Source organism: Rhea americana, unplaced genomic scaffold, assembly GCF_003343005.1.
Source record: "Rhea americana isolate MKP2758 unplaced genomic scaffold, rheAme1 scaffold_82, whole genome shotgun sequence".
NCBI classification, from domain to species: Eukaryota; Metazoa; Chordata; class Aves; order Rheiformes; family Rheidae; genus Rhea; species Rhea americana.
The window spans coordinates 3,030,995-3,050,785 of NW_028187001.1; the positions used below are offsets into that span (position 1 = coordinate 3,030,995).

Below are 19,791 nucleotides of genomic sequence, written 5' to 3' on the forward strand. Positions count from 1 at the left end.
GGCTCCTGTGGCAAATACTGTGGTCACAACAAATGCCTCTTCTTAGTCGAATATACTGGCGGGTGGGGAGAAGTGAGAAGGACAAGCAAAAGCAAAAATCTCGTTTCTGTATTTTTTCCTGTGTTTCTTTTAATTTTTCAAGRAGGTTAGACATGACAGAAAACTAAGGAGGAAACCTCAGGAAGTCCCCTCCTCTATGTCTCTGGTTCATGGGCAAAATAAACAAACTTTTAAAGCCCTTAAATGGCCCAGTATGAAAGTCAAAAAGTTAAACACAATGAAACAATACTGTGTCAACTTTAAGTCACTGTTTAACAATGAAATACAGAACAAACAAGAGCCAAAATCCCATAGTAAAATAATATTTCTTACTCCTTAGGAGTATACCTGAATATCTCGATAAGAAAGAAGCAGGTTTAYGATGATGTCGGAAGTCAGCACTTCAGTATTATCCATACGAAGCTTAATTCTGGCCAGCTCCTTAGCCAGTTCATCCCCTTGATACTTCTCTCTAGCTTTTCTAATATCATTTAGGAGTGTTTCTTTATAATAGGCACTAAAGAAATAAAAGAYRTACGAGAAGACGACTATTAGTTTTTTTAAAAAGAAAAAKGGTCATATTTCTAATAAAAAGTATTATTTATCAGAATGACATGTACATTAAATCTATCATTTAAGTCCACATTTTAACATTACCTCATTATATATATTCCACCTTGCCCTGCCCCAGACTATTGAACCATGTATCTATACACATATGACCAGACTGTGGGATAATTTAACCACTCAGTAGAATTGGAACTTTTTTTTTTTTTTTTTTTTTTTACTGACCATGACAGATGTAGCACTTTGTATCTTTATCTTAAAGAAAGTAGCCATTGGGATAATAAACTGGCACACCAAGGAAAGACTAGAGCGACATGAAGAGGAGGTATTCAATTTTTACAAATTAAAGGGGTTAAGTGACTTCGAAATAAAGCACCTAAAACGGAAACAAGTCACTAAAAGCTGCCTTCTTGTAGTTTGTTTGAACGAATCTAATACATAATGGGGCAGGATCTACATAAAATCCCACAGTAAGTTTCTTGCACCTTATTTACACTAACAGTAGTAAATAGCACAACACCAGAGCTTTTGTGGAAGACAAAAAAAGCCTTTATTATCAGTACTGACAACTGTAAGCCATCTGGACAGATTACTTACAGCTAATATTATATGGAGTAGCTTATGGTAGATAACTTATGGAGTAGCTATGRAGTACTTATTGCAAGTACTTATTGCAACATTGCCTAGCACTAAGCCTAAAACATAGCAAAGARAACTAAGTGCTCTGTTGAATATTCACAGCAACAGCATATACAACATGTAAGATATTTTTATAATACGAGGCAGCAAGGTCTCAATAAGCACCACTGGAAAGCTTTTAATATTTGTTTTAAGGTCAGTGGATGTTAGGCCTAACTCACCATGTAATATCAATCTCATGTTTCTGCTCAGTATTTCCTTTTACAGATTTATTTYTTGTGTTCACCAAACCAAAAGGAGACACAGGGCATTATTTTTTCAAAAGTAACCAAATGACTTGGGAATGCAAAATCTCATTTTCAAGAATGATTTRACCCTTAACCATCCCACAATTGTTTAAACTTTTGAAGGCAGTGCAGTGACATTTAGCTACATTTTCCCTTTTCACAGAGTACTGGCACAATAGCGTCCAACTCCGCAGTTATTCAAAAGCATTTGTCAGGCTCCTGAGTCAGAGTTTACAGGAATCAAACACTCCAAAAATCTGTATTCATTACTTCATAATTACTCCTATCTACCAGCTGAAAGCAGTAATGGGAGACAGAAAGGAGACCTTACTGCAGGACTTCACAACACAATTATCAATCACAATACTGGTCAAAAACATATTGTCAGAGAGAAAGTGTAAAGGTAGCTTCAGATAGCTGGTGCCCAGAGCAACATTTTATGATCACAATACCAAAATTTACTACTACCAAGACTGATTATGCTACTTGTTTCATGAGCCTGTCTGTGCTGCCTAGCATCGCTCTCCCATATGCTCTTCAACTTTAYCGCATGTCTACCCCCCTGCTTGTCCAACTCCTCAAAGCAGGCTGGTGTTGTCTGCTGCCTACACGCACTCTCCTCCCTAGCACTGCTTTGGAGGAGGAGCAGAAAGCAGCTTGCCCTTCCTCAGGCCAGCAATTGCGTTGTCACTCCCTAACAAAGTGTTGTAAAACAGCAGACCTGCTGTGGATGGAGGTRTAAGGGGTAAAGTATGTGTGGGCAGAAGCATCTGTGAATGCTTACAGTGGGACAAGATGAGCAAAGGGATCTTCTAAGGAAGCAAGTCCTTCGCTTGGGTGGGATGGCAATGACAGAACGGAAAGAAGTCTGAGGGTCCTCAGTGCTACCTCATGCTTCAGACATTGTGGAAAAGAGAACCCAGAAGCTCAGCATCTCATCCTCTTTCCCAGAAAAATCAGAGTAGTTGTGGAACACAGSGGGTAGCAAAGCAAGAAAGACAGATTTCCATCTCCAGCCCTAATCCTCAAAACCTTAACAACCCCTTGTAGAAGTGGCTGAACATCATCACATATATTAGGTGATATCAGAAGGCCAATATATAAAAAAAAAATACCACAGAAGAGAATAATTTGATTGTCCATGGCTYCATATGCATATACTTACTTGCTGATAAAAAGGAGGGGAAAAAAAAAAACAAGGTCATTAAGTTTGAGTTCTAGGAAGAGGCTGTTACCTCATCTTCTGTTACAACTTCCTGCGCTGTAATTTATACTTAAGAACTTTATCTTACGCATGGACTGACTCTGCTTGCTGGTATTTTGGAAAGTAACCATAAATCACCTCTAGTATAACTTGGTTATCTAACTGCAACAGCTGCAGGTCAGTGATACAGTAAGCAGTAAAGCTAGCAACTTCTTTTAATACCACAGTAAAGGCAGTGGAAAAAAAATCAATGTTACTAGAGATTCTGAATCTTTTTCTATAATATTAAGAGTATAAATGGTTCTAGATACRTATGTGTTGCAAAATTACCATGATGTAACATGAATGTCCTTGAGAAGGCTGATAAACCTATCCACCARTGGGACACAAAGTGGCCCCAGGATATTGTCCCAGCTGGGTTGCATATACTCAGAAGCTCTTCGCTGGGCATCACTTTCACAGCAAAAGTAGTCAGCACAAGGTGTGACCATGTAGGGAATAAAATAATAATTCCCACTGGAAGCCTAAAAGAAAAACAGGCAGAGTTTAGAAAACAAATGAAAGTGGAAATCTGCTTGTGTACATACAGAATCTTTTACTGTCAGAAAAAAAGAGCCRTATCAGTGCTGGTGCACCACTAGGTTTTAGTGCACTGTTTAACACAAGACTGGCAAGCATTAAACTCAAGTTTTCTTCCACATGGAAGAATTACACATATTAACAGGGGTGATGAATAAGGGTGTAAATCTGGTAAGAAACAAAACAAGAAAAATGATTTTTGATGTCATGTGCAGACCCTAACTGTAAGTCTGATAGKACAAGATAACCTTATGCTCCCATATTCTTGCAGACAGTGAAGATGTACTTGCCTCCTCTAGACTTAGTCTGTGCTAGGAAAGATATGATGCAGAACACATTACAAAGCATCTGAGGAATACAGAACACAGGCACTGAAAGAAGAGTCCATACAACATCTGCTGCATGCTGCCATCAAACACTAAACCAAAGAAAATACTGAAACATCTCAAAATAGATCCAAAACTTTTAACAGAAAATTTTGAAAGTGAAAACCAAAAATCCTTAATAGGCCACAAAAAAAATGTAAATGTAATCAACATGATAAAAAGGGAGAGGTGAGGAAATGRGAAACACCTTTCAGACCCTGAATACTGCAAGCTCAGATTCTTTAGCTCATGAGCAAGACCCAAAGAGAACTCAGACAACTGAGATATTAATAGAAGCAACAATATCATTTTGACCTATGACAATTCTCTGCTATTAGAAGAGAAAATAAAAGTAAAACCCAGCCAAACTACTGTATTYATAGTAACTAGGAAGGAGGCCTGAAGCATGGGGTCAGTATGACAGAACTAACACTACCAACTACCACCAATATCCTTGCCCTGTCACCTTGGGGGATACCAAGGCAAACACCGACAACCACATGATACCCTTTATGTTTTCACTATATGATCTAAGCCTGCAGTAAAGTAGAGCCATTTAAAATCCCCATAAATAATGGCAGAATGTCAAGATGACTGAAAGAATGGATATGAAGCTAGTAGATTTTTTATATGTATTACTCAACTAGACAAGAGAAAGAAACRGGTCATGGGTAATAATTTAGCGCATGCAGTTGCTACAGATATAGACAGAGAAGAAACCTTTATCAGAGACATCCTGTTACAGATCTGAGCTTACAGTTTAGAATTACAAACACTTTCTAACAGATAAAGACCATGTCACACTCCTTCTTCATGAACCACACAGTACAGTATCTCTGTTCTAACAAAATCATGATCTGTTGCAATGTTACCTTTACTTCCTACTAAAAAGATAGGAAACCTTGCAACCCGAAAAACCAGAATGTTGTAATTATTTAATTTAATAATTTAAATGAACACTAAGTTCAGGGCAATGCGAAACCACTTTTATATAAATTCTATTCTTCAATCTGAAACAATGCATTAGCTCTTCCTGCAAAGGAAAAAAACAAATCCAGTTTGGTAGTACAGTGTGTCTTGTGATGCAGAGATGCAGTGATCTACTGAAAAAGCAAATCAGTTTTCAGAGTATTTTTCAAGTATTCAAGTATTTTTAAATGGCATACATGAAATGCTGTAATAATCACATTCAACTGTTTCATCTTTTTGACCCAGATTTCTTGTCTCTTTTTGGATAGCGGAATCTATGCAATTAAAAATGTGTTTTCATCTGTAACACAGATACTATTCCGTACGCAGAAGTCAGGAACCCTGCATATATGTCAGCACATCAACTTGTCTGAAGAGTAACCAGCCAAGCTGTAACTCCAAAAATTAGTTTGCTGTGTTTGGAATGAGCAACCACAATCCCAATTAAACCAGTTAGTAATGCAAGCCTTCAGCGCCATACATGAAGAGAAAGGTAGTCTGCCTCCTGSCAAAGATACATTGAGTATATTATCAAAGAAACTAAATATTGTATCTCACTGTTCCCTGATAGACACTGATCTCCAATTTTCTAACTTCTTCTGTCCAATATTTATACATAATAAATTATAAAGCCCTTTCATATTTAGTGTATGAGCTGAGATTTCTATAAGAGTCTCTTCTCATTGTGTAGAAARACAATTCTGCTGATCAACTTTTCTTACACCATCATGGGCTAGCAGTGGCTGAAAATATCATCCTTATTTCTTTGGGATATCATCTGTTCTGGATGCTGATCCTTCATCTCTGACACCAAGAATGAATAATTGTGAAAAATCACTGTCCTGTTGCAAGCCGACTGTTGCTTCATTAGATATTGAATAAATGGCATATGTATGAATTAAGGAACATATACAACAATTTGACCTCCAAATCTGTAAAATCTATAAATCATGAATTATTTCATTGTGATGGAATTATCATTTTAATTTTATGTAGACTGTATGCTGAATTAGTTTATTTCAGAATTATTAGCTCAGTTTAAAAAACAAAAAAGCCTTTGTCTTATTTTGAAAAAGTCTCCAGTTTAAAAGTTTAGTTTAAAAATATGCAAACCTGAAAAAATCCTCTCAATAGCTCATCTTCCAGCAAACAATAAATGCACAATGTGCTAGCAATAAAATGTTTGATCATAGCATTTTAATCAACCAGAAAAAAATCTTAGGAAGATAAGAAAGAAATAACTGCAAGTTAAAAATGGGACCCCTTTTTCAGAGGAAAGTGGTTGAAAGACTCAAGCACTGACACATGCCTTTGCTGATCGACTGAAAGAGCTAGGGCCCACATAGGCCATTATCAGGGTCCAGGGAAGACAGGGAAAATATAGAGTGCTTTTTGTCTGAAAATACTCGCCTGTAAGCATTTTACTAATGATTATATAAGTAAACATAAGTACATTGTCTTTTCAACAGTACTGCTACAGTTATTCCTGTCAAACTGTCCATTTGTTATGGAAATATTATACTTGAATTAAAGGCTTTTTTTTGAATAAATAATGTTGAGTAAAATCTCTGCATCTTCAGAGGGGGTATCAGGCCTGCATAGCTAATAGCACAGTTATTTCACCCTAGTTATGCCATTTATTTTGCCACTTAATCAAGCATCAGAAGTACTAGGATAAACTTGAAAGTGCTCACCCTACTTAAGTAATTAGAAAAATGCACAAAGGATAATAAGAACTGAACTGTGCTGACTCACAGGTGTCGAAGACTTCTGAGTATTCAGAGAGATTAATCCACCTTTGTCTTAAGAGTCAAGAGGGTTTCTTCCACAGCAGTCTCCTGTGCCATCATGTTCCCATCCACCTTGTGACACTAGTTAATCCAAAACACTAAAAGCTTTTGAAAATGCTTTCTCTTCAAAACTTGAATATATGTAGTAAATATTTTAATGTATATGCTGTGAGATAAATTTTTATAAACTAAACACTCCAAACTCTCAAAATATTGAGTTAGCATGCCAGTAATGGGTACACCAAGATTACAACTACGTTGAAAGAACCTGCAAAGTTCTATTTTTAAAGCATCCTTACATAAAAAGGCCTAGAAACATAGTAGTAAGATGGCACATTTATTCAACAGAAAGCATATTTAAAAGTGATACATACTTTGCCTATCAGACTACTACTGTGGTATTCAGGAGGTACTTGAACTCGAAGAAAAGCTTTGTGGTTGCCAACCTACTCCAAATTGAAATAAAACAAAACAAAAACAAAAGGGAAAATACCACCACAAAACATGGAAGCATAAGAATCAAAAAGACAGACATGACATATGAATAGAGAAATTATTAAAGAAATAAACAATAGAAAATTGAAAAGATATTTATAGCAAGTCCATATTTAGAAGATCAAGAAAATTAAATGCAATGCTTAGCCATCAAGAAGATAAGGTTTCTATTTATATATGCTATTTGTCTGCATATCCCCTTATGTCATCATTAACATGTTCTCAGCAAGCTTACTTTCATCAACCTGACAGATTTATTGCCAAATATTTAACTATATCCAATCACTATAGATATACTSCAAGAGACAGTAACATTTCCAGAAAAACTGATTTTCCTAATTGTATTTTTAAAATTGTTAGTTTTTGTTATATCAGTAGTAACCGTAGACTATATAATGTATAGAAACCTGAAAAATWATGCTTCCTGGGTTACTTGTTCCTTGTACTGTTCTTCCCAGAGAAGGAATAATCACTATCTGTATTTCAGATGTTCCTATTCCTAAGAGAATCTCTTTCATTTTGTGCCCCTTTGCAAATTGTTTTAGTATTACTGCTGCCTCAGAGCCTGTTCTAGAAATATATCATGCAATCTTATATATATTGTAAAAATAATCAGAAAATATATAAAGCCACTCTACAATCCTACTTCTTCAGATTACTTGGTTAATATAATGCAATCATTCAGTCTTGGCTCCCATTTCAATCCACTGGGACCAGTAAACTGTAGAATGTTCAATGTAATGTAAGTCCAAGTGCCAAAATTTATAAATTTAGTTTTCTTAAATGTTTATTACCTTCAAACAGTAGACACAGCCTAATTTATACTGGTAACGAAACTCAAAAGAGACTTTCTGTCAATCACATTAAAAGAGTGTTTTTCAACATAAAAATTCCTTGTGGCAAGGATAAATGACAACCCTGTTCCCTTCAAATCAAGGGGAATTTTTGCTAATGACTCCTCCATGGCCCAGACATTATTTTCTGCTTATTACAAGAGCTGCTATAGGATTTTAAGAAAAAATCTATTTAAATTTCTAGGCCCACACACCTAAGTATACTTGGAGTACGCATCCCAAACTAGGGGCAACCAATGCTAGAACTATTTCTAGAAGGACTTTTCATTTTGCCTCCTGATTGTTAGAGTTTTCAAAAAGCCCTTTGTGTACTCCTTCCTTCACTCCATCTTGGATTTTCTTATGCTCCATTCCTTAAAGTTCTGTAGAAGGAAATAAAATTTCCCTAATGAAAAAAAAAAGTCAGAGTTAGCAACAAAATGCTGCATCAAAATAAAACTTCTCCATGGGTTTTGTTTATTTGTTTGGTTTGGGGAAAGTTGCAGGGGTTGTTTTTGTTTGTTTGTTTTTAATTACAGCAACACTGCTTTTGAAAATACTTGGAATTTCATTTCTCCTATAAACCAATAGCAATTTGAGGTCCAAAACACATTTTCCATAGATAAATGCACTTTCCTGTACCCTCCAGTCCAGTAACATCCAATCTGCTCTCAAACATTGATTTCTTCATAATGACAGAGAGAACAGACGTTCTATACGATTGGATATTTGTGTTTTATTTTATAGGTGATTATTTTGACAGAAACTAGGGAGCTGTGCATACACCCAGAGTGAGATTAGCAGAAGACTGTCCTCAGAGCTCAGAGGAGTTGCACAAGAAAAACGTTAGCTGCAGGAACACAGAGATTCTTGAACTTTAACTTCATGCCAGCGCAATTCTCTTTTGGAAACTCAGCTCTCATAGCCAATAATTCTTTCTTAATGTATTTCAGTGTATAATAAGTTATCAATACAGAATTTTATTTGCCTTTTTGGAGGAGTCAAGAAGAACCGAATCGTATTTCCCATCTTATCTCTGAAAATGTCAGTCCTAATGGTAGAAGCTACACCTATTCTTACACTCTTTTTTTTTAAACAGTAATGTRTTAAAATTCTCACAGACTCAATCCACCTCAGCAAGGTGTTCTCTGATTTTCACCATCAGATCAGCTGTACTCTTCAGCAAATCCCAAATGAAATGCTAACCACTTTTCTGTGCATTGTTCTCAGCTTTATTTTCACCTTCCTTGCTTTTGCCTCTTCCCTGACTCCCTGATGCTGAATTAGCATAACTGATTAATCTTTTCTTTACAAGGAAAATACCAACTTCTTTCAAGGCTTACTTGAAAGAGTTAAGAGTTTCTTACAGSAAAGAAACACTCACCATAAAGGAAACACTAATCATTTGTCTTCTCTGCATCTTTAACATGGCTCCACTCCTATTCTATGCTATGATCTTTTTTGTGCCTTTATACACGACTTGCAGGATGTAAATACTGAAGGTGGGGGCAAGGAATACACAGAGAAGGCTCATAGCTACAGYATCCTGTGCAGGAAGTTTCACTTGTGCTGCTGGAAAAACAGTGCTGTGCGCCTTACAGCAACCTCATACGTCACCACCACAAGTCAGAAGGTGTGGAGAGGAAAAAAACAGCAATAGCAACTGTGCCGCTACCTCTGGGTTGGAAGAGGGCTTAGCAGGTTAAGTATCTATCTTCTTTCCAGGTCTACAAACCTACTGAAGAGTATATTTAAGCTCTCCCTACTATTCCACAGCTATAGCAAAGGCCTACYCTAGTTCAATCAGGAAAAGTGAGAAGAAAATAAAAAATCCTAGAACAGCAGCATTAATTCTTGTATCTAATAGTCAGCATTTAAACTGAAATGGTTACGTAACTATGCACTTGATTGGAAATAGTAAACACACACCGGTTCTGTAACTATGTAACTATCGCAGCAACCCTCATTATCAAGAAGCTTCAAACAAAACATTGCTAATCTGGTTGAGGAATATTTAACCAAGCAATGAAGCAGTGGCAGTATACTGGGCCAGTGACAAATTGCATGCCTCTCAGACTTCACTGGATCTGGAAGGAAGGGAAAGCAATCTCTATTCAAAGTCAATTCCAAGTTAGGTAATCAAAAGTTTTAACTTATTAATTATCTTGCTAATTAGTACGTTGTCAGTAATTTCTGATTAAAAAAATGGTAGGAGAATGAATTATGAGAATACATTAAAATATAATTTACTATCTAATAGAAGAGACTATGAAAACTTCAAATAACAAGAAAGGGTCAAAAATCCATGCTTGCTATTTAAAGCCAGTTGTTTTTCCTCACTACATTTTACTCACAATTGTTTTCTTAACTTAAGCACTTGAAGAAAGTGGGGTAGAYAATATAACCTTTTTAAAGGAGTAGTCAGAACCCAAGTTTCAGAATCCCTCCCTRCTCCTTTCACTAGCCTCATGGACAGGGTAAGTGTATCCAGGTCTAATCCCACACCCTGCTGTAGGAAGCGTRTCATCAGGTCTATCTTTTCTTCTCTTCCAAGTCAAGGTGAAGGCAGTCATCCCTTTCTCTGTGGGAGAATCATTCAAAAGAAAAGGTTGCAGGCTGCTAATTGGACCACACTTTGCTAAACTCATCACTGTCCACTTCACATTTATTCCATCTCTGGAGTATTCACAAAATGTCTCGGACAAAATTCTCCTTCTTACTCTGGGCAGGGTGGGGGGGAACCCTGTATTCGTGCACTTGTGACATTTTGATTGTGATATGGTGAACGCCTGTAGGTAGTAGCATTCGCAAAAAATTTACAATCGTTTTCAGGTTCACAGAGCTGCAGAATAGTAAACCGTACATCAAAGGTGAAACTAGTTCAGGGATCATCAAGACAAACAGGAGAATGACTCAGACTTACTCATGTGCTCAAGCTGATCTATCTTTAGCCTACACACATTGCTGTTGCCAAGGGTAAACAGTAACTCAAAATATACTGCTGTTAACTAACGCATTGTCTCTTCTTATCCTCTTTTAAATTGTCACGTTAGAAAAATCTAAAAACATTTTGGTATTTTAGTCTTGCTCTATATTCTTCAGAACAGAATAAAAGTTTAAGGTGTACATGGGGAAGCAAAAAGGAGTAAGTCAAAGTTTAAGATATTTGCAAATTCAATACTCCTCAGTATAACATGCAGAGTTCAATGAAGATAACCMCTGATGAGATCTAACATAAGAATTACACAGCTGTGTAAGATACTGTGCTGTACTGCAATAAACAGAGTAACCAGTATATTCTATCTTCTTTCAGGTTTACCTACCTGTTTGGTTTTACTGGCATTAAGAGTAAGAATATTTTTACTTTGGAAAACAAGCTTTTGCAGTCCTAAGTAAAATTTCAGTCTGTGAGCAAGAGGCTGGGCATACAGTGGCCAAAATGATTTGATATACACCAGTCCTATTAAGGCTGCAAACACATGTATACATTTGCACAAGTGGGTGAAAGCATGAGATGGAGAAAGACCTTGAATTTCTGAGTTTACATTTTGATCTGTGAACTTACAAATATAACATAACTGTTGGCACTTTTCCATAACTTAAAAAGGAATGTCCAAAGAAAAGTACTTTTTWAGCTTGTTTTACTTTTGAAAAGAAGTCATAAAGATTTCCACTAATTTGAACTGTATACAGGGCAAACAGACTTCTTTCGATCAGACAGAGCATATACCACGTCTTGAAAGCTTTGTTTTTAAAGTTGCTTCAAATGTAGAATCCTCATTTTGTATTTTCAAATGAATGTGGATGCAATACTTACTGTGTTTTTCTGGGATACTATATCCTGAAAAAAAAAAGAGAATAAAAATATTGGTCATTTTTACTGGGAATTATTATTTCCAATAAAAATAACTGGTGTGTGTGTGTGTGTATACATACATACACACACACAYATATATATAGTATGTACACACACATACACACAAACATATACGCACACACATGTTTTTACAGAGTAATCTGTATTTCCTGCCACAGTAAATTACAAGTAAAGGGACCAAAAAATGACCAGAAAAGTCTCAGTAGTACAGGTTAGGAAAAAAAAAAAAAAAAAGATTCCAAGAAGAAACCTATTTAAAGCGCTTAAAAGAGGAAGGATGCTGGTATTTACCAGTAACTGAAGTTTCTTAAGCAGGCAGTCCTCATACCCAATCATACTTTGGACATTTGTGAGACAGAAGCATCCAAGTCTAGAGGCTTTCAAAGAAAGCRTGTCCTTAAGATACCTAGGCTCATTCCCTACCTTGATGGGCATAAACCAAGACACTCCTTCAACACCCTAATTCTTCTCAGCTTGAAATCCAAAAAGAGACAGTAAAAACTATGAGGGAGATGAGAAATTAACAAGTATGTAAACCAGATCTCAAAGATCTCCAGTTACTGGTAAGTGGCCACTGCCACTTCCTCTTTCTTCTAGTACTGGTCTACATGTCCCATGAACATTGCTTGGTGAAACTAAGCAGAAGTCCACATAAGCCACTCTACATACATCAGATYACATGACTTTCTAAGCAAGGTCACTGATGTAATTACGTGCTCCAACAAACAAAGATGACTCTGCTTGAGTAACTTCRTATCTAAAAGAGCCTGAAATCCTCTTGGACAACTGCTGCACAGAAATGACAGTGTCCATGCACTTTAACTCAACAACAGYGACCAAAGAGGTTTAGTTCTGCGAATATGACCATCCTTGAAGTCCAGACTATATATCCTTTTATGTTCTTTGAACTAGGAAGTTTTGGAAAGAACACTGGTGAAACTGAAGAGACAGCTCTTAAGAGAATTTCAGGATGGGCTCTGTGAAACAAGCCTCAAAAAGTCAGGTCACCTAAATTTCACGTATCTTCCCAGTAGATGTAACAAAAGCCAGAAATACCACCTTTAGAACAAATAGACTAGCTACTGAAAAGAGGCATACACAGCAAATTAGATCCAACTAAAATAAGGAATTCCTAAATGGAAGAAGGTAAACAAAAAAAACCTGACCACTCATAAATCTGAGAATAAAGAATGGCCAAGAGATCAAAATCAAGATCAAACCAAATTTGATCAAGACGTCAAAAATAGATAAAATACATACTAAGATACCAATAGCGTAACAAAATTATTGATTAATTACAATTTGTAAAGTCTGATCAAACCTAAATTCCGATCAGATTTTTCAGAACAAGAGCTCAAACATATCTGAAATACCACATATCTGAAAACAAACTATGTCCATCTAATCAAACAAGTACCTCTAGCAAGGCTTTGTCTATTGTTGTTGATGATCTTTCTCACTGGAAAGAAAGGAACTCTTCTGACTGAGAACTATCCCCTGTCTAAGCCACGAAATGTGTCAACAGATCAAAGAAAATTCTTCACTGAAAACCCCAAGAATAATCCCTACCTATCTTCTGAAGTATTCCTTAGAAGAAAGGTGTATTAATGTACTTGGATGGTATTCAACAGTGAGCTAGGGCTCAATTACAGAAGAGGTACCAAGGACATCAGGGTTGGACTGAACTATGCCCCTGCGCCCTGCTTAAGCTACCCTCTGATCCAGCAGATCTCTTCAACTTAGGTTCAGCAACTTGAATCAAGCCTTCTAATCCTGAAGACAGATGTGCAACGGGTCTGTGTCAGCCCAAAAGGCACACAAACAATGGAGAGACAAGGAAAAGATCCAGTGGGGATCTTTTGCTGCCACTGACAAGAGTTCCCAGCAGAGAGATATCAAAGCCAAAAATGGCTTTTCTAGACTTAACCGAACCAATTATGCTCCAAAGTTCCCACAAGCCATGTTCCCTGTACCTTGATCTCTCCACTCTTGCAAAAAAGTCCCAGATTTGACGCTGCAAAGGCTTGCCAGCTCTGACAATGAACAATCTGCAAATCTGGCCCATGACTGTTCCTTGAAGGTCATTCAGCACCCCAGTTTTGGAGCACGTGCTTCAATATGTACTTGGCACAAGGTRTAGAAATAAAAGCCGTTCACTGAGCTCCTCACAGGGTAGAGACACTTAGATGAGTAACTTCTGCTTCCTAAATTTTGRTATGTGCTTGGGAGAACCAAACTGATCAGAACATCTGATAGATAGCACAAAAGAAAAGTAAAAAATGTGTTAATGAAAAATGAAAAGGAAAGGTATCTTTGCAGTCAGGTATATTACCACTGCAGAATGAAAAGGTGTATGCCTGCCCACCTAGGTTAGCTAGAGGAATGGAGGGCATGCAARTGCCCTTGGTGCAAACCCACATGGGTAATACAGCAAAGTGCAGAAAAAACTCCATCTCTGAGTTCTTGTGACTCCAGGCCACCCAGAATGTGAATGTATGTGTGGAAAACACCCTGAAGAAATAACATGAGAGGAGACTCAATGACATTGAAAGAGGGAGGAAGAAGAAAAGAAAAGCTGTGACAAAATGAGCTTTTCTGGAAAAAGAGAGACTCACATAAAACTAACATTAAACTTAATATTCTCACAGCATCAAGACAGGTTAGAGAATTCTGAAAAGGACTTTTGGACATCTGTGGCATGAAAAATACAGGGCAATAACTCAAARTAAGAAAAAAAAAGTATGAACAAAGCCTTCACTTCATTTTCAGTGAAGGCAGCGAGAAAAGAGGTATTAAAAGAAGTAATAGGTGATGATCTAGAGGAGAAAGAAGTCTAAATATGATCTAAAACAAAGAGAATCTRTATTGAGAAAGGCAGAAACATCCACATCCACAATATATGACCTGCATCTAAAACAGCAATTTCAGGACTTAAGTGTGATAGCAAGTACTATCCTACTACAAACATGAACTGCCCTATAAAGATATTCAATTAGGATCTTTCTTATCTTCAYCAAACAGCAATAAAAAGGAGATCCATGCAGTCTTTGCTACTCATCATCTAGGAATACTAACCTAATCTGAGAGAAGTGCTCCAATAGCAGGAATAGGCTGCAATAAATTCCTTGTTAAAGTGAAGTGCCATTATTAAACAAGATTTAATATCTATTTATATATACCCAATTAAAAGAGGGAGGGGAAGAAAACCAGACTTTTTGAAAGTCATGAAAATCAGACCTGTCCTTGCACTTCTAAGCTGGACTATGTGAAACAAAATCCGTACTATATTATGGATCTGATCTTACAAACTAGCTTTTATGCTATTCTGATCACACTATTTTTGTAAGAGAATAGTTCTAAGAAAAATAGATCTTGAATTAYGTAGTTAACAGGAAATCATATTTAATAGAAGTTTTAGAAAAGCGCAGATGTCTGCAGGATCAGGTAGTTAAAGGTATTTCTGAAATGATGCATGTTTTCAAGTGAAAATCTTACTTTGAGAGATTGAGCAGTATCAGCATCAGTGTCATAGTAAAGTATAACATTGTTTGCCATGTCAAAGCTTTCACGCACACCAAGGTGGTAGAATAACGATGGCTGTTTGGAAATATCACTCATATCCACAACTGCAACATCTGAAATGAGAAAGGGAGRGGAGAATAAAAATAATCTTAAAATCAATTTTCTTACACAGAATATAAAATGAATCCTAAAATTACACATAAATTTGGGCAGACAAAATCAATATAGTCAAATAAGCAGCATTTTTTCTCTTGGTGCAAGTGAATTTTACCATGTATGTTAAAGAACAAAACTATACTCAGGAAATTTTCACACTTAAAATAACTGCGAGGCACTTTACAAATTCTGCTTGAGGTTATGAAATCACTGCATCAGCAATACCTCAGGTGAAGAAGCCATCTACATTTTCTCTCTGAGCTAGACCTAACAATCTGAAAGCCCAGTAAAATGGAAAGTTCCAAACCTTCACGTGGAACTTCTAAGAACAATAAGGTAGCAACAGTAAATGCCCAGAATCACACAAAATGCCTGAGGCTGAAAGGACCCTCAGGAGATCATCTAGTTCAACCCTGTTGCTCAAGCATCTACAGCACATTTCCAAGGATTGTGTCCAGAGAGCTTTTGAAGATCTCCAAGGATGGAGACCTCACCACCTCTCTTTGTAACCTACTCCAGTGCTCAGTCATCCTCACAGTAAAGAAGTTTTTCCTCATGTTCARATGGAACTGCCTGCCTTTCTCAGTTTGTGCCTGTCATCTCTCATCCTATGGTGGGGCACCACTGAAAAGAGTCTGGAACCATCGTCTTGATATCCTTCCCTCAGACACTTAAACTCATTGATAAGATCCCCTCTCAGTCTTTTCTTCTCCCAGCTCTCACAGCCTTTCCTCATAAGAGGAAAGAGCTCCAGTCTTTTCATCATCTTAGCAGCCMTCTGCTGGACTCACTCCAGTAGTTCCACATCTCTCTTGTGCTGCAATGCCCAGAACTGGACACAGTAGTCCAGATGTGGCCTCACCAGGSCTGAGTAGAGGGGGAAGATCRTCTCCCTCRACTTGCTGGCARTCCTAATGTAGCCCAGGATACCATTAGCTTTCTTGGCCCTAACAGCATGTTGCTGGCTAATAATGGAAAGCTACCAGACCAAGCTTATCTGAAGAGGCTGAGGCTTGGAGAACAGGAAATTCTAAAGAGTAGAAAAAGAAACAAGTTGTGAAAACTGAGTCTTACAAGCCATCAGGATTATAGTGTTCAAGGTGGTGGTAGTGGGAAATGGGGGGATTCAATTACAACTAGCCTGAGCAAAACTTCCGCTGAGCTTGGATAGTACTGCAATCACAAATAGATGTACAAAATGTCAGTGGAAGCTGACCTAACCAGAGAGCTAAAGAGAAGTAAYGCATGCTATGTAAAACAGCTATGAAATACAGGCAAAATATCTCAAATTCATCATTTGGTTCTGATCTAAGCCTGAAGACCAGCACAGAAAAGAAGAGATAACTGGAGAAGGGATATTTGTGCTGTTTTTCCCTTGATCCTTTTATCTTCCATACTGCCTAAGAAAAATTTATTTTAAAGCTTTTAAATCACCTATATCTTCGTGACTACCTGCTTTCACCAATACAGGAGAGATGGATGAATTTAAATCGTTGGATTTAAATAGCACTCTCTACGAAAGTATTCATAGCACTTGGCAGTTATRCCACAGGGGAATCTGAGGTTCAAACCAGATTCCAGAGACTCCGGGCAGCTAAGCAGTAAATCCACATCTCTGAAAGAGGAACAGGGAGTTTCTGTACCTTTGGAAAATGACAGAGAAGATGGAGATAGTGAGACAGAATCGGTAAGGTTGGAAGGGACCTCTGGAGATCATCTAGTCCAACCCCCTTGCTCAAGCAGGGTCACCTAGAGCATGTTAGACAGGACTGCATCCAGGCATGCAAGAAATCAAAAATCAGACCTAATGTATAAGATCGAAACATAGCAGCCAGCAACCATGKCTTCACCAGCTGCACATCACAAGCATCAATACCCCATGCTCAGTATGCAGGTTCTTGGTGAAGCCTGTGATGAATATATATTCCTGTATGGTTATACAACAGTGTGGATGACTTCTTCAAAAAGTGTTTGTGCAAGTGCTGACTGTTTCCTACTGCTTACGGAATCTGAATGTTTAGTTACACATGCAAGCGTGTTTTATCATCTGGCATGTAAGAAGTGAATTTTCGTAAAAATATTCTTTTTTTTACCTCTCTTTCTTTCAGTTGCCATAAAATCTAACAATTTATTAAAATGCTTCTCCAGGAGCTAGCAAGAGGTTTGTAATTTGATACCACTTCCAGACCTCATCGGCTGCAGAGATAGAGCTTCTGTCCGCATGCCGTGCTACCACTAACGTAGGCAGAAGTTATCAAGTTAAATATAGGTGGAGAGATAAGGTTAGAAATATCGTGACTGGAAGGAGAGGGAGGGCAGAATGGACAGAAGGGGAAGCAGAGACCATGGGTCACGTGAAGGAAGAGGTAGGAGCTGCAAGTGGGCATATGCCYGAACTGTGAAACTGTTCACATGGCTAAGATCCAACTGGCAATATAAGAAAGCACCCTTCCCCCTGAGGAACCTCAAATCCTGCAACACCTCCCAATCCTCCTTTCAGTCCGTGTTTAGCTAGTTCTGCATAGTATGTGCAAAATTCTTGGTCCACTGCAAACTGCAGAGTCAAAGATACTGAATGGGCCTCAAGCAGTATATCCTGGCTCCATGTATCTATGAAAATCTGGATTATGCAACCCTCTTCCCCCAAAATATTACAAAATTATTTTGGAAAACACAAGTGATCTATAAAACAAAAGCATAGGTAAACTAACAGGCAGACTTAGAATCAAATTACATCTAGGAAAGAAAATCTAAGAACTTGAACTGCATTTTAGCACTTGTATAAACTGCTTTGTGGGAGTAGAATGCTGTGAAATCAAATCAGSTTCTTGGTGAGAGAATTTAGACATGTGCATGTTGCACACAGATAATGCATTTTACAATGCCATGTGAGCGACRATCTGTAACAGAGTTCATTGAAACAAGGCTATAAGCAGCCCATTGCCACACAAATAGTGGTCTACAACTGAAATTTATTTTCTATTGACTGCTGCTAGGTAACAATGTAGGCAGCACCAGGAGCACATTAAATGGACATAAGAACAGAAGCAAACATCTGCATTAGAAGRGAAATTATTCATCACTTACCTATTCATTCACACTGCTAAAGGGAGATTTATGAGAATGAGCTTTTCTTGTTTAGCTACACTTAATTAACACAGGTGTGTATAMAGTAAAATAAAATAAAGCAAATTGAAGATTAGCAGAGGAGATGGAAGTGGTATCCCAAAAACATACATGTGAGTGGGAAAAAAAAAAACAAAACAGGAATACAGTGGAATGGCTCCAGTCTGACAGCAGGCTGAAACAGAGCATCAGAAGTGCTGGTGGATGTGGACTAGACCAGTGATGTGACACTGCCTTCCCTGGAGACCTCTTCAGGCCCTCCTCCAGAAGGAGCAACGGGATGCTTGGAGCAGTGAAGGAGGTCTAACCACRAATGAGCTTTACAAATGTAGAAATTAAATATAATTCAAGTGCAGTGGGCCCAGGAGAGGAATATAACTTCAAGTGGAGAAAAGATGTTCAGCAATAAATGCTTATTTAAGTAAGAAAATTGCTAAGTCGTGGCCAGTGCACTGTAGTGCTGATGGGACAGAATTAAGTGCCACTCATCCCTGGGTCTAAACATGCTCCCCAGTACTACATCTCTCTTTCTGAGGCATGCAGTTTTGTGAACTGCTCACTGAACGGAGCTGATATGCAATACTACAAATACCTCTGCCTTAGTTGTTTGGCATTTTGCTTATGATTTATGCTAATATCTTTCATCTCCAGTTTTTCAAACATGGGCATGCGGCTCTGTACTTCAACCAGGTATTTAGTAGCGTTGCCAAGAGGTAAGAATCTCCTCATTTACAAAATTCCTGAGATTAATAAAATAAATACATAGTACCTGCTTAGCAAAGCTTGGTTTTATGAATAGAAACAAAAGTTAATCACACTTGATTAAAACATTAAAACACACTTGACAAAAATCTCATCCTCCATGTCAGAAGAGCCTGTTCAACAGAATATACTTCCAGCCTTCCCTTTCCAAATTTATGTCCAACCTCCTCCACCACTGATAKGCATGAAGAAAGAATTCCTATAAGCTAATGCCAACTTTGATCAAATTTTCTGATGAATAAGGAACTTTATGCAATAATACAATATTTCACATAGGTCTAAAAGATCAATTGGTATGGTTCCCTATATTGAGGTGGGCAGAGAAAGCAGGGGATGGTACAAATCTTTTGCAAATAGGCTTCTGTAAAAGCAGAAGGCTTTCAAGTATAGTACAAAGATCTTTAAAYAAATTCTCTATCACCATTCCCCTTGTGGATATGTTTTAAAATTGCACAGAATCAATTCTGGATACTTCTAGGACAGAACTTTTAAAGTATCTTTGYTTTCTGCAGTAGAAAATCACATTCAAATAACACACTCATATCAATGTGCCCTACCTCTTTCTTCTCTAAATAATCAAA

The 19,791-nt window shown here is 37.5% G+C and overlaps 1 protein-coding gene across 1 annotated transcript in view; it reads right to left on the reverse strand.

Annotated features, from left to right (window-relative positions):
- The window catches only part of MAP3K15 (mitogen-activated protein kinase kinase kinase 15), an 85,968-nt gene that overhangs the window by 40,807 nt on the left and 25,370 nt on the right, over positions 1-19,791 (reverse strand). The window contains exons 3-6 of the mRNA XM_085323163.1: positions 15,140-15,279; positions 11,585-11,608; positions 3,067-3,260; positions 388-556 (exon numbers count right to left, since the gene is read on the reverse strand). Coding sequence (XP_085179289.1) covers positions 388-556; positions 3,067-3,260; positions 11,585-11,608; positions 15,140-15,279 — 527 coding nt within the window. The remainder of the gene's footprint in view (positions 1-387; positions 557-3,066; positions 3,261-11,584; positions 11,609-15,139; positions 15,280-19,791) is intronic.